This window comes from Condylostylus longicornis, unplaced genomic scaffold (assembly GCF_029603195.1).
Source record: "Condylostylus longicornis isolate FDR11 unplaced genomic scaffold, ASM2960319v2 ptg000018l, whole genome shotgun sequence".
Taxonomy (NCBI): Eukaryota; Metazoa; Arthropoda; class Insecta; order Diptera; family Dolichopodidae; genus Condylostylus; species Condylostylus longicornis.
The window spans coordinates 3,475,609-3,499,700 of NW_026577987.1; the positions used below are offsets into that span (position 1 = coordinate 3,475,609).

A 24,092-nucleotide genomic window follows, 5' to 3' on the forward strand; every position below is an offset into this window, starting at 1 on the left:
TTAATATATATATATATAATATATATATATATATATATATATATATATATATATATATATATATATATATGTATATATATATTTATATATTTTATAAATATAATATTATAATATATAATAAGTTAAATAATTATATATTTGTATTATACATATACTTGATAACTATAACATAAACTGCATATATGTATATACATATATGCAGTTTATGTTATTTTTAATGAAGTTTGTGGAAACATTTGTGACAGAAATATTTTTGAATAAAAAAAAAACGAATACTTCAGTGAATTCAGCTTTAAAGTTGTTTGATCTAATTTAATGAAAATAAAAATCTGATTGCAAAATTTTTATATGTATTTGTGAATGTATGTGTGTTTCTTAAATTGTGTAAGTAAATTTGCCTTTTCAGCAGTTTCAAGAAATGAACTGATTTTTTTACATACTCTTTTTAACTTTTATTTTCTATATATTGTATATATGTAAATATGTACGTGTTTAGTAATTAAATTAACTCGAAACAATTTAACAATATTCAAAAGTTTTTGTAGTTATAGACTTTTTGCTATTTTATTTTTGTCTTTTTAGTTCTACAACTTAATTTAATTTCTATTTCATGTTTTTCTTTTTTGGGATAACATTTATTTTTTTTTATTTTTTGTTTCACAATATAATTTTATATTTAATTTAATTGAACAATTTAATATAGCGTCGCTCCGTAATCATAATGTCGTATATAATAAAGGATTCTTTTGGATGCACGACAAAATAATGTTGAAGTGACAAAAGGGATTTTGGATTATTACTGGACATAAATATTTGTTTATTATTTTGTATTTTTGTTATGATTATTTGCTTCCCTTTGAACAACTCAGTTATAATACATATTTTATATAATAAATATGTAGGTCTTGAAGAAATTTTCATAAAAAAAATGAAACATACTGATTTATGAAGATTAATTATATTTAAAAAATTTCAAAAATCTTTGTTTTCAACGAATCAAAAATCGATGACAATCAATTCTTTTTCTTATGCTACCATTAAAGATAAATTTTAATCTAAAAGTTGTTTTGCCAATTTATTAATTATCATATACTTAAATGCGGAACTTTGGTACTAAATAGTTTCTCAATTTCAATATTAAAAAATTGAGATAACACTTTGCCTATATGTATATAGGATTTTACTTAGCCAGAAGTAATTGGCAGTGCAAACTTTTTTGATAAATGATCGAATGATAATTTCGTATAAATATAAAAAATTAATTAATGCGATAGTAAAAAAAATATAGTTGTCGCAAGAATTATTTATGTAAAAATTAAAAATATTTATGAAGATTTAAACCCATAATTAAGTGAATAATATTGACAAAATGGCTAACAACTAGAACAATTTAATTTTCTTGTCTTAAAAAAATTAATTGAATATTTTTTTTTCAATTTTGGTAAATGGATTTTTTATTTTTTTTTGTTTAATTGATTTTATATTGATCCAAAGGAAAGCAGGAAAAGCTAAATAAATATTGTTTGTTCACTTTATATAGCAATACATGAATATTCGGAAATTTGATTTTCAATTTAATCAAAATTATTTCATTTCATCCCGTTTACTTCAACTTATTTAGACTTTTATTTAAGAAATTGAATTATTTTCACTTTCACAACGAAATGAATACTTTTTTTTTCTTCTTTTCATGACTGCATAAACCAATAATGGTATACAACCGCAAACCATACATGAACCCATACAATAGAAACATATTTTATAGTTTCCAGATAAATCACGTAAAAACCCAGCCAACGGCGGAACAGATATTGCACCGATACTCTGAAACATACGAACTAAACCATAACTGGAACTAATACGATCTGTACCAAATAAATCGGCTAATAAAACTGGCATTAATAAATACCAACATCCAAGACATAAACCATATGTTGCTAAAAGTAAGCCCATGACATAAAATGAATTTACAGATGGTATTGTTAATACTGCTATTCCAGCTCCAATAATGCTAAAATTATGAAAATAATTTTTTTAATCGAAAAATTTAAAAACATTTTTAAAGAATAACAATTAATCATTACCAAATTATATAGGTTTTCTTTCGGTCAAATAATTGCAAATCGGATAACCAACCCAAACCTAATCGACCAATCAAGTCTAATGCTGCACTTACAGCTACCAAATAACCTCCTTCACTTTTGCTGTACCCTATTATAACCATTATAAAACGATAACAATATTTGAAAAATGATTTATGTTAATACTTGTTTTGTATAATAAATTACCTATAGAAATAACATGAGCTGGTAAATAATATAACATGTAAGGACATCCGACTGACATTAATGTAACTGATAAACACATTAAAATAAATGTGGTATCTTTCAAAAGACTTATATCCAAATATTCTTGTATACGATCGCAACATGTTTTCGCTTCTTGAATTTCCTCGTCGAAACTCCCTTCTTCATAAAAACTACTAGGTGTTGGAATTTCCATGCTTTTACTCAATCCCTTATTTGTATTTGAAATTGGTGGTACAGATGATATCATAGGTGTTTGAGATTTATCATTATTTTCATTCATTTTGGAAATTATTTCATCAGTACTGATGTTATATTTACGACGTCTGCTTCCACGATTTGAATCTGTTCCAGATCTTTTCCGATATACGCATGTTGAATCAGTGCTCAAGTCTTCAACTGAATGTAAAATAGTTGAACTGCAACCTGATTTAATAGGTCTCATGAATGTCGTTTCACCAACAATATCCTTTCCTTCATCATCACTAATATCACCCAGCTGTGATGTTTTTTCAGCATTATTTACTAAAAACAAAGTTTTTACAAATCAGATGACAAGTGTAATGCTTATATACTTACTAAATTTATTTGTATTGTAATAATCATTAATACGATTTTTAGTTTCCTCTAGGAACAAATGTTCAATAAATTTGGGATCAGGTAAATCGTCCGCCGAATTTAGATAAGTTGAACCTGTTAATAAACCACCGTACGCACTACCAGTTGTCAAATCTGTTAATGATTTCGTAATTTCTGTACTTCCTAAGATGTTGACTCTTGGTGTTTCTTCTTCTTCTTCCTCTTTAATTTCAAGGGGTCTATAAAGCGTTGCCGAAAGACAAACATGCAGCATACATCCTCCCAAAATCAATATTGTACCATGAAATCCGAAATTGTCTACTAAATGTTTGATCAAAACTGGCAATATAAAGCTACCAGCTGCTGTTCCAGAAACGGTGATTCCATTGGCCAGAGCTCGATGCTTATCAAAGTACTGAGATACAATAACAACACCTGGTGTTGTTGATAATCCACCTCCAATTCCTTAAAAGGTCAATGTTATTAGCCAATGTTATTAGTTAATTTGCCTAATATTCTAATATTATATATATAAAATTTTAGGCATTTAATTTTACCTGTTAAAATCCCAAAAGTAAAGAGTAAATGAAGTAAATCTGTTGCAAAATAACTTAAAGTCATTCCAAAAGCACAAAATAAACCACCTATGAATACAACAACTCGGCATGAATATTTTTGACATAATGCGCTCGACAATGGAGCTAAAGCTAAACAGAGTGCTGAGAGAATTGCTGGGATCCATGATGCAACACTTGCTGACGTTTTTGGAAATGTTTCCATTATTTCAACATACAAAACTCCATACGATTTAACAAGACCAGCTACCCAAAATTGTACTGAAAAGGCACCAAAAACAATAAACCAACCATATCCACCATCTGGTGGTTCATATGATGCCGATGATGAAGCAGAAGAAGGGGCATTATTGTTACGTTTACGCTTTTTCTGCTGCTCCTTCTTTTCTTTTTCAGCTAATAAGCGGCTCGTTCGAATTTCTCTAGATTTTGCAATTAATGGTCTTGCTGTAATACTGGATACAGTCAACAAATTTTCATTATCATCCTCTTCGATTTCAGAAATTTGATGTTGCAAGAATGTCGCATGTAATGTCTTTGATGTTGTCGTTGGTGGTGGAAGCGAGTTAATTTTAAGTGAGCCTGGTCTTTTTGGTGTAACATTTCCGGTTGGCTGTCTTTCAATTCCACTGTTAACAATTGTGTTTCCAATGATGTCATCTGATTCGGTGATGAAACTTTTTCGTCGTGGTCCGTAAATTCCAAGATCTGTATGGGTGGTAATTGTTGATGTTGCAGAATTTGTTTCTTTAAGTCCGGCAAATCCTGGCCGTTGGCATCCGAATCCATGAATGGGATTATCATTTTGGATGATTCCCAATTCTGCGAGAGGTACTGGTGGCGCTGAATGCACTGAGAATAATGATCCGGATTCCTGACAACCAATGAGATTTGTTGTTGTGGCCATTGGATTGGATCCGATGTTATCATTGTCATCGGCGATTGTTGATGTTGATCTGTCAGCACAAAAGATCCCTCCCGACTCGTACTCGATTCCACTAGTTGGGTTCGGTTGAGACGAGCTGTAAATTGATCCCCGTGAATCCTAAAAAAATATTTTATAAATAAATTAATAACATCTTAAAGTTTTGTAGCTACAAATAATTAAATTATCAATAACCTAAATTTTATATATATATATATATGTATGTACATATTTTGTTTTAATAATTGAATATTTTTATTGAAAAGGTAATTGTCCTTGAAAAGGTTGCGTTAAATTTATATTGAGAAGGCGAATTTTTCTTAATATATTGATTTTAACACAAAATACTTTAAAAGGATATAAACAATTTCGAGTCTTCTTATTTTTTTTTGCTTAATTTTAAAAATAAATCAAATTAGTATGTATTTCAGTGATGATTCATTATCCCGGTTCTTTTATTTGTCTTTCGATAGAGGTTTCTTGATGTTCTATTTTTATATTTATATTGATTAGCTGTGTTTTTCCACGGTAATAGTATGATGACTAATCCAATTCCAATAATAAAAATGGATGAATGTACGGTATTTATATGTACAAATATATATGTGTTCTTATACGTATATTTGAATTAAGGGCATGGGTGGTTCTAGTAATTAAACGAATATTTTCTTCATAAATATCGATTGAAAATTTATCCATTGAGCAATATTATTTACCTACATCATAATAGAAAAACTTTCAAATTTTAATATAAAATTTATTACACCAATCCCTTGCTTAACGTAAATTTTTGGACTACGTTAAGTAAAATTACATTATAAAAGGTCAAGCAGAACTAGCTTGATATTTGCCTAAAGTAGTAAATTGTAGGGAGAAGTTTAAATGTAAAAAAAATAGATTGTTGCATATTAAATGATTTTATTATTAAACAGAAACAAAACATAAAATATAAAAATCATGAAGTATATACATACATGCATCAAGAAAAATAAGCTGAGGCGCTCAATAAACGTAAGTTCCATCATCAATTAATCAAATTAAATGCAAATTAAAAAATTGCTATGTACGTATGCAAATATTTATGCCAAATAGAAATTGACTTATAAGAAAAATTTCAAATGATCGACAGTGTTGTTGTCGGTCAAAAAACATATATGTAGTTAATAACAGTTTATATGCGTTCGTTTTCTTAACAGTAGTGAAAATAAATTTTGCTTTAAGGTTTTTACAAAAAAGCAAGTCAAAATTTTTTATTTTTTTTGTTAAAAAAAATTTCGTAAAAGATAAAAATTGCATTAAATGAAAATAGGTGGGGAAAATAAAATTTACGTATATTATATTGAAGTAAGAGGTTACCTTATATAGGGTGATTGTATATTTGAATTGAAATAAATTATGATTGCAAACATCTTAAAAACTGGTCCCATTCCAATTTTTATTGTGTGTGTGTCACTATGTACAAATATATAGTAAAAGAAACCGTAATAACAACAAATATTGCATTGGCCTGGTGTAATCGGTTTCAAAATAGTACTTGCGAATTAGTTGTAATATTGTTCGTTTTTCAACTAGTCTAGAAAACAATAATGTAGAATGCAAAGATACATGGTAAGATAGAGAAAAAATAATTTTGCGATTAATATTCTAATAATCCTTTAATGATTAATGCGGAGCTAATTCTGAAAAATGTTCACAACTGATTAATAATGTAATAGTAAAGACCAGAATTTTGTTTAATGTTTCCATGAATACATGAATGTCAAATCCACTACATAAAAAAAAAATCTTATGTGATCAGTACACAACTGACTGCAACAGTCTAGTTAAGTGAAAGTGTTACAGAATATTATAAAAATGCCTGTTCTTTTCTTTACTTCTTTCCAAATTTTAGAGCATTAGTATAAGCTTATAGTTAACATACCTAAAAAAATGTAAATTTGGCTCTTAGTGGAGTTTCGCTTTGTGCAACTCGAATTCAATGAAATGCTCCCCAGCTAATTTCGGTAACCATCAGAACTCAAATATCAAATTTCGAGAAATTTCATCAATTCTCTCCGTAGATATAGTAAAAAATGTAAAATCGGCCCGCAGATCAGTTTCCGAGTCCTGATCTTTCCAAAAAATTTATATGTTCATTGTTTTAATACGAAGAATTTAAATATTAAATTTCAATGAAATCGGTTGATTATTTCTCTTTATATATGCAAAAATGTATATTTGGCCCGCAGTAAACGTCCAGTTGTTGACACCTGATTTCTTCCAAAAGTTAGAAGGTTTCGCGGACGGTCGAGCGAAGCTTATATATGAAGTTTAAGATAAATCTATCTGAATATTTTCTTCATAATGATCAAAAATCTAAAACATGCCCGCTGAAAAGAGCGGTTCCTGAGGTCTAATATATCCCAAAAGTTGATCAATCCGTGTAATAGTCGAAATAAAGATACATACAAAATTTCATTGAAATCGGTTCAGCCGAACTTGAGATACACGCGTGCACACACAGACCGACAGATCGACAGGTTGCTAAAAATATGCCCTACTATGGAGAAATGCAGTCCCACCGAAAACTCGATATGCATAATTTGTTGCCATCACATAACCTACCTATGTGTACACAATACGGTCGGTAATAAAAAGTTGTATGAAGATTTATATAAAACTCATAAAATCGTTTTCTCTTAAGAACTAACACAGTCAAATCTATATTAGCGTAGATACATACTAATGCCACATATATCTATCAAGCCACCAAGCTCAAAGACCAAACCAAAAATAAATTCGAAATTTATATAGAGTTTAAATGGAAAAGGTGTCGGAGTTTATTTATGTGAAGGAAATTGTTTAATATTTTTGGCTCTACTGATTCTACATATTTTTTTTTAAATTTAAAATTTAAATTTCAAAAAAATCGGCTGGTAAATTCCATTTGAAAAATTTATTTAAAAAAAATTTGCAGCGCAGACAACCTTTCTTGTCTTCTAAATGGAAGGATATTGATTTACAAAGTAAAATTTTTGAATAAGAAATAGAATTCAAAAAAAAAATTGAAAAAAAAGCAAAAAATAATTCTTCTTTTAAAATCATACTAAAGTGAGACTCACAAATATTTCAATCAGCATACTTCGAAAACATAAAACATTAACAATTGTTTTTCTAATTTTTTTCCGATTCAAAATTTCGGAAAATAATTTCAGGTTGGTGGCCTGATAGATATATGTATGTATATGACATTAGTACATACATATACAACATATGTTGAAGATTTGTTTTAGAACATGCACTTGAAATATTACACAATAAAAATGTACTTATTTTGTTAATAATATATTGTTTGTATATGTATAACATGCAATAATATACATTTTATAACTACTATAGGTATGTCATTACATTATGTGTAGTTAAATTCCTTAAAAATTCTCTTTCATCGCTTTCTTTTAGCCTATACTATAGTTTGCTATTCTCCTTTCTTCATTTTTTCTCGTTTTTGTTTGCTTTTCTCAATATTCTTCTATCAAGGTCAAGGTCTTATAGCATCATCATGTACACATACATGTATGTATATTGAGTTTCTTTATACAAAGCTTCAGTTGCAAATATCTATTACACATTAATATATGTACATTTTTATATATATATATATATTTATAAACATGAATACATATAATATAAAATGATAAAAAATCTTAGTAAATTGTTTTTTTCTTATGCTCCTTCCTTAAAATTGCATATTATTTTCATATATTTGTGTTCATGCTTATATGCACAACTGTATTTATCTTATATAGATCCACACAAACCAGTTTAAGACTATACTCGTATGTATGAATACACATATACACAATATATATAACACAACATAGAGTTGTTAATGAAAAACCTACGAGCGTTTTCAACTTAGAAAATAAAAATTATGTGGGTGGTTGTTTTATTTATTATAATATTGTTCCTTCATACATACATATATACACGTGTATTTTTTATATGCATGAATATACTTATTTTTATACGTAAGCTGAGACATTAACGTACAATATACGTACATTCATACATACATGTATGCACATTTTTATATGTAAATATTTTATAAATAAATATTTCTATATGTGTGCTTGAATGTAAATTATATTCATATAAAAATTATGTAAGGATATTCTACACAAACGATATAGACTACAATAGATATAGAATACAAACGTCACGGTATAAAATGGATGAATTTTCACATGCATATGTGCATACATTCGTTAAAAAAATTTTATTTAATATTTTAATGTTACTTTATTGAGTTCCATATATATAAAATTATATTGGTACACACATGCATATTTACATGTGTAAGCGCAAAACATAACTATATGCAAAACTAAATTAAACCTATGTAAATTTGTGTATAAAAATTTTATGTGAACAGCACATAACTGGCAAGAGAGTCAAGTAAGCGTAAAAATATATTTATAATAAATTTATCTTAAACTTCAGAATGGGTAACGAATTTTTCATGTTATTTGTAAGAACCCAAAGCAGAATCTCTGTAGATGACTTATTTTTGGACCTTGTCCACGGAATGCTATTACATAATTTTCTCAAGAATATAAAATTGTCAGTTAACAAAGATTCTCTTCTTATGGGCACCATTTATGGTGGAAAAATGTCCACAATACTTAATAATATTTCTTTTTTAGCGCAGATTTTCCCAAAGTTTTTTCAATTTTTGGTAGACCTCCGGCTACTTTTTTGATACATTTAAATTTCTAACAGTAGCAAGATACACCTATGATTTGAAAACTTACTTAATTAAATTCATATTTTTTTATTCAGTTTATTAAGTTTAATTAATTTAGTTATTAAATTTAAATATTTTAATTATTAAATTTAAATAAAAATAAAGGAATTCTTACATGAGAAAAACTACGAGTAAACAAAAAATAAATTCAATTATTAGAGCCCCATTTTCATTCAATGAAGCTCCAATTTTTTTTCACCTTAGAAGACCGCAAGCAGGTCTGAGCAATTATTAGTCTATATAGACCCTGGGGGTCTATATAGACTAATAATTTTTCTTTTATATTTCATATATTTCCGGTACTCCCTCTTCCTTTAGTTTGTAAAATTCGTTTAGAACTCGAAAATTAGAGATCTAACGTCAAAATTGTTTATTAATCAAATCATTACCGTTCCGCTCATATTTAAAAAAAATATATATATGTACTTGTATATTATGTAAATTAATTGTAGAATAATAATTATAAAATTCATAATTAATATAAAAACATAAAATTTTAACTTTCATTTATTTGTTGAAAAATTTTTAAGTAAGAGCCAAAAAACAATTTTTTTTCTTTAAATAATTTTGTTAAAATCCTACAAGATTAAATCTTATACGGTACGCCTACAATACTTAATGTTTTACATAAAATTTTCAAATTCTATTCACTAGAATTTTTGAGTAACTTTTGATATTTGGCCTCAATAAGTAATCTGGTTAAATTTATAATAAAAACAAGTAAAAGGGTTTAAGTCGACCTTAGTCGACTGAATTATACCTTACAGTAGTATAATTTAAAATTTGGTAAACTTGGTTGAATTAGTTTTTGATAAAATACACTTGAAATAAAAAAGCAAACGGACAAACAGTTGGTTCAGAATTATTCTAATAAAATGGTAAAATACCGTAGGAACATAGTTTGTACGATTATTATAGAATTGGATACGAAAAATGAATTAAGATTTGTTGATTCAAAATTACTTGTTTAATCAGTGCTCGTCTTACATGGGTACAAAATTTTTATGTAGGTACCCCTTGCTTCTTAAATATTCCATTTTCGTGCAAAAGAAAATTAAAGTTAAAATAAGTCGTAAATAAAAATTTTTTTACAGTTTTTCCTTTTTACTTAATCATTTGTCAGAAAGTTTCCGATTTTATACATAAAAACCCCTTAAAATTTTATAGACTTCTCTGCTACACATGCATCTAATCATATTGTGTGTGTATATTCTCGTATAATAAATGGTCATATATGTCTTTATATAATAAAATATGTACATATGGATTTACATTCTAAAAACAAACAAAAAAAATGTTGTAACAGTAGGAATAAACGTTTACCCGGTTATGAATATGAACATACATATATGCATAAGGACGAAAAGTATCCTTTAAAGTATCCTTTATCCCCTACACACTATTTTGTTTATTTTTAGTTTCCAAAACGTTTTGCTTTTGTTTCCGTACTTAAGTTTTCTTAAAATTGCAAAAGAAATTGTGAAAATATTTTTCTTATAAAAACTATTTCTAAATTTTTTCATTGAATTTATGAATGGCTAATAAATATTTAATTTATTTTTCGAGATTCAGAAAACGATTAATTCTTTTTTTGCAATTTCCATAACAATGCAAACATAAAATTACGGTCCCTTACACTCTCTTCAATTCTCTCGGCATCAAACCTTGACTTTTAAAGACATTGAAATCAGAGTAAATTACGGATTTCAATTTACATGTGAATGTTATTTTTACATGAATCACCTTTACATTACTAAATATACTCTACAATTGTATAGATACAAAATATGACCTTTTAAAATAAATTTCAAGATCACGGTCAAAATTTATTTGACTTAAGCAAAAAAATAAAACAGTATTTTCGTTTTCTCGTTAGAAATAAATTCGAGTTAATTTTCATACAGTTCCAAAAAAATTTGAAAAAAATGTGCATACAAGATTTCTTTTACCAGTACGTTAATTAAAGTTAAAAAATGCTGGGTATGGTCATGGATTCTGAAATATGTTTGTAACAAGATGATGGCTTTTTGGAAAAATAAATTTTTAAAGATTTCCGCGTTAAAATCATTTAATAAATACTTTTCGGCTCATAGAAATTCTCATTTTACTGAAATTACTAGAAATTAGTTTGGGTAATTTAATCCTAAACCGCCGACAAATGGAAAAGTCTATTAAGACTACAAATAGGAAAAAAAATTTTCAGAATTTTGGTAGATTTCAGAAAAAATGTTGTAACTGAAGAAATGCATAGTGGGAAATCATGTTATAAAAGTAATATGAAAAATAGTCCCTTAGTTTTATATTTGACCTTCACTTGGCAATAATAGTCTTAATATTTGAAAATGATATTGAAAGGATGATAAGAAATTTTTTCTTTTAAAGTTTTTAAATTCTTCTACAATGTTTATTGCTGAAAGTACGAGAACAAAGGTATATAGTTTATAATATCACAAATATAAAACGCTTTACCAGAATTTCTAATTTTGAAATGGATGTTCAGCTTTCTACTCATTTCCAATTTAAATTTCTTTCTTAAAACTCCTATATTAAAATCTTAAGAATTTTTTTGATACTTTTCTATAATATTCTAAAGAAATTTTTCAAATCCTTTAAAAAGAAAATAATATCTCTTCGGGTGTATAAAATAACCAAATAAAAAATGAATGTGATGAGCTCTGATTGGATTTAATTTTAAAAGCAACCATAGCTTTTTTCTTAAATATTGTAACAATTTTAATAAGCAAAACTTATTTCTCTCTCTATTTCTTGAACTGTTTGTTGTCTCTAATATAATACCCAAGAAATATGTTAAATTTTATTGCAAAATCAAGAAATCATTAATACTTATGCTGTGCAATATTATGAATAATAATTCCACTGTTCATCAAGTCAGGCGAAATGTAATATCATGCGAAAAATGGCTTTACAAGTACAAAATCACTATTACACTTGTACTATTCTATCTTGAGAACGGTTTTTTCGACTTCTATAAAACGTTGCGCCTTGATTTTAATAGTACCTTACTATAAGATAGTCAAGAGCTTTTTTCACAACAGATCTATTTTCGTAAGGGTAAACTACTTCGGATCCGACACGGCGATCTTAAGTACACACAAAAATGTCACTGTTATATTCTCCATGGTCTCATAAGAAATGGGTTATAAGAGTATTAAAAATTATAGCCATAAATGAAAAGTAAAGGGCAACGTATCTGAAACTCAGCTGTAGTTTTTTAGTATGGAGCGCAGAACTGATCTCCTGCCGGCTTATGATTTAAAACATGACAATGTTAGGTTCGCATGGATGGACTCGTTCAGGTATTTGGGATTGGAGTTGGATAAAAAAATTTTTTTAGAGCGACTGTGGATTTTTTTTTATAATGAAATTTGACTGTTTTATAAAGATAAAATTTTGCTTTATTGAACTGTTTTCCAGAATATGATGCTTTACGGCATCGTATGGTTGTAAATAATTGTAATAATCTTTTGTGGAACAATAAAATGATAAATTGTTGAAAAAATTGTTTGTAGTGCAACATTATTCAAGTTGCACAAGCAAGTGATTTTTCATAACATTTACAGTTTTTTTCTATAATATTAACTTAACCATTATCTTAAAAAATACCATCATGCCGTTAGTCAAATATATAAAATTATATTGCACGCAAATTATGCATTCAAGACGTATGCGAAGCAGCTATTAGTTAAAAATGTTATTACCGAAATATAAGGTTTTCGCTAATTTATTTTATTTAATTATTAATTGTTTCTTAAATTCAATAACTCTGAATATCTAAATTGTACTAGATTTAATGACATTTTGAATTAAACTTTTGTATGATTTACATATGTTAATATTTACAGTCGCAAAAAATTTTTGACTCTTCTCTTACTAATTTTTTTTTTTTTTCAAATAACAGTGACATTTAAAAAAAAAGGTTGTAAAATCCTAAATATTGATCAAATAAATATTTTTGTTTACAAAATCTAGAATCGAGGTCACAATGTTAACAAATTTTTTCGTTTAAACAATGACAATTATTAACGTTGTCAACCCATCCCTTTCATATGACAATATAACAATATAAGAATATTTACTTAATTGAAAATTTATTAGCATTCTTAATAAAATTTACGTTGTGATTACAAAATTTCGATAATTTTTTTATTGGTTATACGAAAACGCAAATTTTTTATTGACTTAAAATTTATTGAAATAAAATATAATGGTACGGGATATTAAATTGAAGAGCACTAACTAAGGTTAATCGTCTAGAAACTACTTTAATTAAATTTTAGCAAATTCAAATAAAGCTCATGATTTGTAAGGAAGCACATTTCCCTTTAACAACTGAAAATACTTTCTTTTCAAAATTTTAAAAATCTTCCACGCTTCTATTTAAAGTTCACAGTAATCAGTAACGTAAATGTATGTATTTATGTACTAAAATTTTTTTCATGCGACAAATAATTTTTGTATACTTTTAGAATAAACACAATAATTAAAACAAAAAGTTGACGTAAGTGATCAAAATCGACGGCTAATTAAGGTAAGTGAAGTTACTGAGCGATAATGACATACCAGTCGCCTTGTAGTCGCCTTGCACTAGCAATCAAATAATGCCACCTTTTCATATATAAAAATTAGCACTGAATCACACCATATGACAGTGAAGTCATCCGACTTTAAAAATAAAGTAAGAGAGATGACACTCAAGTGAGTTTTTTTTCATATTTTAGATGACTGAATTTTTTAATTTTATGAGACAAAATAATTTTTTTTTTGAAACAATAATTTGCTCTAGAAAAGTGAAACATTTATAGATATATTTTATAATTACAAATTGTTAGATTGTTAGACTTCTACAACAGTTATTTCTACGGCCATTTTAACGTTTGACTAAATCTGTGTTTCTCATATAGTGCTAGAGAACACCTATTGCAAACCGTTTGCGCTGATTTTTGTATTTATTTTTGTAGAAATCGTATCAAACATTGTTATGAAAGCAGGTGGAAAATATTTTCATAAGTAGCAAAGTTAAATGAAAAATTTCTTCTATAAAGATGTTTATAACATTTTACTGGGTAATTTTACAAAAAGTAATGCATAGACATTATTTCTGGGTTACGTAAACTTTAGATACACTTATCAAACTATTAGCAATTTGTTTTTTTACTTTATTGCATTAAATAGAAAAACATTTATTTTATTTATTAAAACGAAAAAAATTTGAAAAAGCATTCTAAATATATTCTTCGAGATTTTTGATTCGGAACATGATTAAGTATTATTGAAATAATCTTTGAAGCAAATAAACGCTACAAACTGCTTTATATTGAAAATGCGGCTAAATCTTTATAGCAAAATCATTAAAACTAAGATAAGCTAAGGAGAACCCAGACAGGGTTTTCCATCTGATGAAAAAGCTCCATTGAACCAATTCGTTTCAAAGCTCACAAAAATTTTACATTTTATTATCGAGTCAGATATAAGAAAATTGGCTTATTTATATCAGAAAAATCTCAATAAATAAAATTTTTTCACGACTTCTTCAAAAACTTTCTATGCTGGAAGTTTTTCTGCAAAATTTCTACAATTATATCAAAATTTTGGATAAAAAGATTTTTTGTTTAATGTAGAGGCTCATGTAAGCAAATTAGCTTTTTTTTGTCCAAAACATATACTTCAGTATATATCTCAAACCATTATTCTTTAGTTACAAACGTAAAGGCAAATTAAGTATACCCTTCCAACATATATTCGTACGGGTATAAAAATTAAATGTTAATTTTTAAATTAAATTTAGAGAATTGCTTGCAGAAAGTATAGTTAGTAAATGTGACTTAACAAAATATAAAATTAATTCAAGTTTTTGCGATTTACTTTATCCATTGCATGTCAGATTTTTTTTTAATTTTTTTATTTCAATCAATTCGTTGTTATACAATTTATTTGTTTGCAGATTTCGCCTGGTACCAATAAGAGTATTGTTGTTGTTTTAATTGAAAAGAGTGAAAATATAATTTATTTGATTGCGATTCCCATGATAATCTTATGTCATTTACAATTTTTTTTTTGCATTAGTCAACGAAAAATAAATTTTACAAAATAAAAACAGAAAAGTTTTTAAATTTTAATTTTAACATGATTTTTTAATTTGAAATGTTATAAATTAACAATTTTTTTTATAGATTATAAATGACAAACATGCTACATAATAAACTGATTACAAAAGTTGTTTTGTAATGTTATAGGTACACCAGGCTCTACTAAATAAATCAGCTATAAAAAAGCTGAGAATTTCATAAGTAAGAATCAGAAACAATCTATTTTTATACAAAATATGGTAGAAGTATCATTGAGTAGTGTAGCAAAATGTAATGATTCCCTACTTACTTAGAAAATGAATTTCAACTAAAAATCAAGCAGATTTTAAAATTTTCTTCTATAGAATTTTCTGTAATGGAATAGTTCAGTTTTAACATTCACCTCCTCAATTTCTCATCTGCGCATTTAATTTTTAAATAATTATGAATTTGTAACTTATAACTAATTTTATAATTTATTTCACTAGCTGTTTCAAAAACTTAAAGCATTGTATAAATGCTGATATTTTGTTTAAAAGAACATAATTTATTGCTGCATAGAAAAATAAATTTCTTTGTTAAATTAATATTCTCCCATAAATATGCAATTTTAAATGGTTTTCAATTTTCGTCGTTTATTGTGAAAAATCTGGTACAGCCTAACTAACTTGCTAATTTTCTTTTTTTATCCTTTAGTTTTTAAAGTAAATGCATTTCTATATTTTGTTCTAAGTTCAATTCAATACTTTAACTTTAAAAAAATCAAATATTTTTGGATTATTTCATTTTTTCTTTCAAACCAATTATAAATAACGTAATGTCAAATACATATTGGTGAATATACGAGTATTATGTGTTATTATGGACAATCTACTTATTTAGCAGAATTATTCGTTGGTGAAATTTTTAATTAAAAACTACGGAAAGTTTTTAACTATGGTTTCACATTCATTTTATAATCAAAATATTTATATAAATGTGCATGTGCTTAGTCATATTTTGTGGAATATTTGTGAGAGAGAAAAAAGTTCTAGAATATGCGCATTACTAAATTAAAAGCAGCTACTGAAATGTAGAAAAAATTCCCACCATATGATATTTCTTTTGGGAAATTTATTTTTTCCTTTTCTTTCATTGCTTAAAGTAATTTGAAAATGTAGTTATGTATATTTTCTAAGAAAAATAAATTTATACTGCGACAGATATAACTAGATGGCATTGTATGAAACATACATATGTTTGTATAAATGTTCACAGGCATAAATGAAGAAATATGTATGCATGTATCAGTTACTGTTAATATGAATACATGCCTTAAAAAATATTAATAATTTACTATTAGCACTTTACAATGAAATATAATTAATTGTATAACATTTATTTCACTTTATCGTATTTGCTTTATATATTATATGTATATAAATATGTTTGTAAGATATTACAAATTTTTTACTAATATCAATACATATTTACATATGCATGTATATTGTTCTCAATATAAGGTTCATTGAAATAATAAAAGAAAATTGAGTCAAATGTAAACGAATTTTTATGAAACAACGAAAATTCTCTTGTTTTTTTTTACAAAAAATTAATAGGCTACATACAATACATATATAATGTATTTCTATTATATGGATAAATACAGTAAATTTATTGAATCACGCTACGGTGAAGTGTAAATTTTTGTGCAGGACATAACGTGTTTTCCAAAATTATTTAGAAAAAACTCTTTTCTTCAAGGATATTTCTTTGGTTTTTTTTTATTTAATTTATGCGGCCTGATTTTATTAAATTATTACTTTATTGTTTATTATATATTAAGTTGTTATACAAGATTTCTTTTGCAGGAGGTCATTGTATTTTCTAGGAATTGAAAATTTTTCATGGTTTTTCTACAATTTCATTTATTTCATAAGCTACAAAGAAAGAATAAAACAAAAGCAATATATGAGTAAGCTATAATTTCTTTGAACTACAATTTTTCATTTCCCTGTATCAAACTTTTCTTGTATACGGTATGAGATAGAAGATTCCATGAAAAATAAACGAAATATCAAAAATGCTAATAAAAGGTAATTAAAGATATTCAATTGACAACTTATATTACATTTAGCGTAAAATTAATAACGGTTGAATAAATCTACATTTAACATTTCTAAACATTTGAACTCTATAGAATTCCCTATATTTCAAGAGAGAATATTGCTAGCAAAGTTATACAAAAATAAAAATTTTCATAACTATAAAGCAGAAAGTATTAAAAAATTTACTAGGCTTTTATTTTTTACTTCATTAAAAGTAAAATTTTAGGACATAAAGTCGGGTCAAACCTGAAAAAGTGAAAATACTATGCTTTTAAAAACAATCAATTACATATTTAAATTACTTTCATTGGTATACACAGATATTTAAGATTTCATACATTTAGCAATGTATACAATCGAAATAAAATACTTAAAATATTTAAAGAGGCGTAAACAAATTGCTCGATTTAGAGGCAATTGCGTCAGTTAAGAAAAATAATTACATTTTCAGTTCGCATGGCATTTCCCATTACCTTTTTCTAGTTATAGAAATTTTAATATAGCTTACAGTTTTGAAAATATAATTATTATGGTACCGAAAATTAGAATTTTACAAATTTCGAGAGGCCATAACTTGAGAGGTGGTCGCGATGAAAAACAATTTCTTTCTAACTTCTACAACATGCGGTCTAAAAGAAAAACTATTTCAAAAATTTGGAAAAAATGAATTTTTGATAACGGTAAATTTTTATGACCTTTTTGTTTTTTTAAAGTTCAAGTATGGAATGCCGCAGTAAAAGAAGCCAGGCACTAGTTTTACGCGTTTGCAGAATTTAAAAAATGCTTGTTGTTATTTTTCACAATAAACAGTCAAAAGATGTTATTTTTAGGGTTTTGGAGGGCTATAACTTTTAGAGGTGGGAGTTTTTAGTAAAAATCTATGCATATACGAAGTGTCAGCAGTATATCTTTAAGAATGAAAAAGTAGACTAAACTAATAAGCATTTATTTTCAAAAATTTTAGGAAAGTGCTAAAAGTGAAATACATTTATTAAAAATATATTATTAAATAGTTATTTTAGATCATGTCATAAAATTAAAAAGAAATGGTTAAAAAAGTTTTCGTGATATGACCTTATACCTCTTTAAATTAAAATTTTAGTATAGTAACAATTTTATAACAAGGAGTAAATTTTTTATTTATTATTACAATTTAAAGCTACTTATTCGTTGAATTTCATTCAACGAATTATCAAAATATATGCAAATCTTTTTTTTTTTAAATTAAAAAATTTCGAATCCGGAACTAAATTAGGTATTGAACAAATTTTAAATGAAAATATTTACAATTTAGGCATTTGTTATTTAATATCTGCAGGAAAATTTCGATAAAAATGTGATGATTCGTTTGGAAAAATATGCTCGTATGTATCAGGAAAGTGTAAGTTTTTGACTCATTAACCAAAGTTAATTTGTACATTCTACAAACACAAAAACGTAACAGTGTTTATTTCTTCCACAACAATCGCCATAAGCTACATAGTTGTCAACTTTACAAAAAAAACGGAATGTCAAACCAATTTTCTAATTCTTCGAATAAAGTACGTTTGGTAACTAGGATGAGTCTCAAATCTTAGCAATTGGTAGTTTCTTAGTTATTACCATTCAAATTTTAGAAATGTCAATTTTATTTGTTATTTATGCCCCACCCCCATAAAACAAAATAGACATATAACGGTAATTGTTTTCTCATAAATGTTTTTCAAAATTCGTTTGAAACGACCTAAATATTAGATATATTTTATGTACATATTGTATTAGTTTATGTAGATAGAAGAATAAATGAATGATAAATTCGTCTCAAATTTCTGTAACATTTTAATGAAACATTTTTTAGTAAAATTTCAAAAGATTTAATAGTATACACAATTTAGACGTAACGTATGCTACATATATAAATTTATGGTCTAGATGTACTCTTTAATTAGAAATACGCCATCTTATGAAAAGTATATGCATTATCTCAACATATTAAGTATAACGTTCCAAAAAGGCTGTAGTGTAGGAAGTTCTAATAATAAATTTTGTAATATAGGAAGTAAATTAAACTAGAAATTACCATAACATTATTTTCACAAGTTATTATTAAATCACTAATAGATTTGTATGTATGAAGATATCTAGAACTACACCGATATGTCCGAAATCTTAAAATCAATATTAAACGATAAATTGTAAATTTTGAAATAAAAAAAAAGTAAGGGTCCCCATTTTGTACTTTCTCGGAATAAAATATGTACATAAATATTAGTTTTAATGTCATACTCACCTGTAAATTACACTCTCGGGGTAAAGACATTTTTTGTTGTTAGAACTTTTTCGTGTTTTTTCACGTTTAAAACCTAAATGCATTGGTTTAAATTTTCGGTTGGCTCTGGTAAGCAAATTTACACCTTTAATTTTTTTTTTGTTTTCTTCTATAGAACTGCCACAACCACTTCTCTTCTGACTGCTCTTTTTTTTAATCCTTTAAATTTTAGGCCCCTTTTTTTCTATATTATTTTTTTTTCAGTATAAATTTTTTATCGTTTGTGATATCAAAGAAATATTCAAAAAGAAGAGTTTCAACCAACTTGTTATATTGTTATACAGTTAATTGCAATTGAAAACGAAAACATAAAAACAAATTAAAAAAAAAATAAATTTAATGGTTTTGCAATTTTTTTTTTCTTTGTTTTTGAAATTAAAAAATTTTCTTGTTTCGTTTTTAATTTTTCCGTTTTAATTAATTATACGTTTATTATTACTAAATTAGATGGGATCAATTGTTATATGAACTGTTATAAATAGGCTTATTTTTATTATAATACTATTTATGTACGAGTATTTTTATAAACGTTCATTAAATAATTCAAGTCTTTTAAATTGCTATTTTGAAAACTAAGCGCATAGTATGTAAATAGCACCACTTTTTGAATTTTTCAACAAAATCGAAAAGAAAATGGAACAGTTATTTTATGTTGTTAATTTATGTATGTGTCGGTTACTTTTATTTAATTTTTAGCAATTTTATAATTCGTAATTTATAAAATTATTTTTATTATAATTTTTCATTAAATTTTTGAAGTTATAAAAAAAATGTTGTAGTCCTCAAAAGAATTAATTATGAATTGCAATAATAAAAATAAAAAAAAAATCAATTCAAAAATATTTTAAAAGTAAATAAAACAAACTGAAGTAGTAATATTAAAAAGAAAACAATGACAAATTATTAATCGAAAAAAATTAAACGACACAAAAAAAAAATCAATAATCGATTTTTGATAATTTTTTTCTCTAAATTTTGGTATTTTGCGTATGTATATCCAATTTTCTTTTGTATATAGGGGGCTATACCTATTTATGAATGTTTGTATATATTATATAAGTTAACTAAAACTATATATTTTTATATAATCTTGTATTGAATAGTGAAGTATTGTAAATCAGCAATAAAATGTTATTATTGTTGTTATTGCAAGAATGAAAATTGCTGCAATATAACAATTTTTACTTCGACTTTTTTGTTATATTTTCTTTTTATTTATTTCCGATAGAATGCTTCATATATGTAGATATACATATGTATTTGAATATATTATGTACATATTTTTTTTATATATACTTTGAATTTTTTATTTTTTTATTATTTTGCTCTTTTATTTTTGGAAACAAAAAATATTTTTAACTTTTATACATATATGATAAATGGAATCGAAAAGAGCAATAATTGGTAAATAAAAATATCGAATTGAAGTCAAAATTTATTTAAAAGATTTTTTAAATATTTTCTGTTTTTTTTTTATTTTGAAATTTTTTAATATCCTTTTTTTTTAAATAGGTATTCTTGGAATATAAATGATTTTATTTGTTTCATTTGTTTTATTTTTCTTTATTGCGGATATGTTGATGTTTATGTATAAATATACAGCAGAATTCTTTCAAATATATTATAATTTAATTAATTTATTTAATATATCATAATTCAACTTTAATTTAATTATATATATGTATATAATTTTGTTTTAAGTTACTTTATTATTAATGAAACGAATGAACAAGGCAAAAAATAATAGATCGAAGAGAGACGACTAAAATGTAATTACATATTTATGTGCCGTCCTACATACGTATATAAAATCCGAATAGAGATAATCAAATGAATTTACATTAAAACGCGTTCTGTCAGTCAATATTATATATGTAGCTATATATATATATATATATAAGGATGATACAATACAAATATATAACTAACTATATATACCAAATGTGACGTAAAATTTGAATAACGATTTTATTAAAGTTCTTGTGTTTTTATGAACCTCTTAGTTCAAATTTCAATTTTAAAAAATTATTTATCGTTTATCGATCGTTTAATTTTTAGAGCATAATAGTTATTATTTTAATTTTTTCGTTATAACATTTGATATTCTAAACAGTCTTGAAGATGTCATAAATTTTAATTAAAAAAAAATTTTTTATTTAAAAATTTTAGGAAAATTTTAACGAATTTTAAACTTTTTTAGTTTTTAAAGAAGGATGTATAAATAAATAAAAATATTAAAGAAAATGTTATTTGAAAAAAATAAAATAAATAAGTTAAAAAGTAATTTAACACCTTTTCTAATTATTGTTTTTTGTTTATTTTTTTCTTATTTTTTGTTTTCTCAACTTATTTCACACCGAATGTATCGAAAATCGTTTAGCCCCTTATTTGGGAAAGGGGTTAATGCGGAGCCCACGAAAATTTTTATTTTTCGTTTTTTTTTATTTATTTTCTTCTGGTTTTCTTCTTGCTGATTTAAAATCCTTGAAATATTTATAAAAAATTGGTAATCCTTTGTCTAATGAATTGATTTTTTTTATTCTTTTAGTTGATTTTTGATAAAATTTGCTTTTTTTCGCTTTTTTTACAAGAAAAATAAAAATTGATTCTTTGCAAATTCTTTTACGCTTCGAATATTTTTTTTCTTCTGAATTATTTTTGTGTGTATTCGCTTTTTTTTAGGAAAATTTTATTTAATTCTACAGAAATTAAAATTATTTTGTTCTTCTCTTTTTATTAGTAGTTTTTAGTATTTTAAAAAGGTATAAAAATTTTCGTTTAATTTGTTTCTTAAATTTTCATAATTTTCATTATTTTAAATCGTAAAATTATTGGAAAAAATCCTTTTTATTTCGTGAATATCGAATTTTGTTATATAAATCCTTTAAATTCTTTTGGAAATGATGTATTTTGTAAGTAATTTCTTCTTGATTTTTTATATATTTTTCTCTTTGTTTTATTATTATTTTTTTTGCTTTAAGAAATAGTTTAAGTCTATTTTTGGTGCTTCTGTTGCGTCTTCTTTAAAATACTAAAATCAACTGACTAAAAACTTTTATTTTATATATTTGCATGAATTTCGACTTTGGAAGGACCTTACACAATATAATTTGCGAATTTAATGCTTTAAATTTCAACAATACTCGCCAATACGCATGCTCTTATTGTTGTAGATTAAATAGAAAAAAAAAGAATTAAAAAGGATGAGTGAAAAACAAAGGGAGAATATTTTTAAAATTATGAGAGAGAAAAAAAGAACAGGAATTTTTTACAGCTGATTATGATGCAATTTTTGTTTCTTTTTTTTCTATGGTTTCATTTATTTTGGTTGCACATTTACAAACGCTTATATGCCCATATTTATAATTTGTATGTAAACATATAACGACATAGTATACAACGACATAGTATACAACGATGTATGTATGTAAAAAGAATACCGTTACTTTAATATACAAGTCCGTTAAATTTCTAGAGAAAAAACAGGTGAGTGTGTTATTGAACATTTTCCTTCTTTCTTCTTGTTTTTTATTTTTGTTGTTTTTTTTCTTAATTTTTTATTTTTGCGTGTTTTTGTTTATCGTCATTTAATCGTTTCTTTTTTTTGTTTTGTTGCGGAAACATGCGACATAATTACAATATATAAAATATATAAGATAAAATGATAATCGGGTTTACTTACTTTTAACCTCTTACTGTAGCCTGTGATTTTTACTGTGAATTTTACTCTTACTGTGAATTGTGATTTTTGATAAATCCAAACTGCAAAATTTTCAAAAATACTTACATATTTTGTTCGATAGATCTCTGTTAAAAACTTATTGAAAAATTGGAGCTGTGCAATTTTAAATGCTCAAAAATAAGTTGCTTGTATATTGAGGGTCATTATAAGTCTGCTATTAGGGTCTTCACTAGTTATTTCAAAAGGTCATGTCTTGATGTATTGATGTATCAGAGCAAAATTTTGCACTTCAACAACAATTTATATATATAAAAAAAAATTCTTTCAATTATGAATTATTTGCTCCACAAAAACATAGTGTAAATATTTTTTTTCCTGAAAAATTTTAAAAATAACGTTTAAGGAAAATATTAACATGTCTTTTGCTTTAAAAAATAATTCAAATTTTATTTTGTGCTGTCAATTTGTAAATAAAAAAGAAAATGGAAATATGTGTAAATAATAATAATTTTTTAGTATTAATTCTTGTATAAAATTTTTTCAGTAAATACGTACACATACCCAAAAAATTTTACATTAAAAATATCCTTCGGTCGTTCACATTTGGAGGAAATTGTCCTCCTTTGCACTAATTACAGCAATAAGTGAGAACTCTTGAAATAATTTACTCGCAGAGTACTTAAAAATATTAATATTTTAGAGTTCTATATGAACTTGAAATTCAAATGAAAAATTATAAAATTTTTTTGAACAAAAAA

General features: G+C 25.4%; 1 protein-coding gene across 1 annotated transcript; it reads right to left on the minus strand.

The window, feature by feature from the left end:
• Positions 1–870: 870 nt before the first annotated feature.
• On the minus strand, positions 871–22,663 carry LOC129606203 (monocarboxylate transporter 12). The gene is made up of 7 exons (XM_055516365.1): positions 21,945–22,663; positions 19,614–20,252; positions 3,443–4,505; positions 2,886–3,350; positions 2,289–2,831; positions 2,085–2,211; positions 871–2,011 (listed from the first exon to the last, which is right to left on the minus strand). The coding sequence occupies exons 2-7, from the start codon at positions 19,641–19,643 to the stop codon at positions 1,630–1,632; spliced, it is 2,610 nt and encodes an 869-aa protein (XP_055372340.1). The 5' UTR covers positions 19,644–20,252; positions 21,945–22,663; the 3' UTR covers positions 871–1,629.
• Positions 22,664–24,092: the final 1,429 nt, after the last annotated feature.

Coding starts and splice junctions, on each gene's coding strand:
- LOC129606203 (XM_055516365.1), bottom strand. CDS start 19,643: ATGTCTTTACCCCGAGAGTGTAATTTACAG. Junction 3,351..3,442: donor TACTTTTGGGATTTTAACAG/GTAAAATTAAAT, acceptor TGACCTTTTAAG/GAATTGGAGGTGGATTATCA. Junction 2,832..2,885: donor TTACAATACAAATAAATTTA/GTAAGTATATAA, acceptor CTTTGTTTTTAG/TAAATAATGCTGAAAAAACA.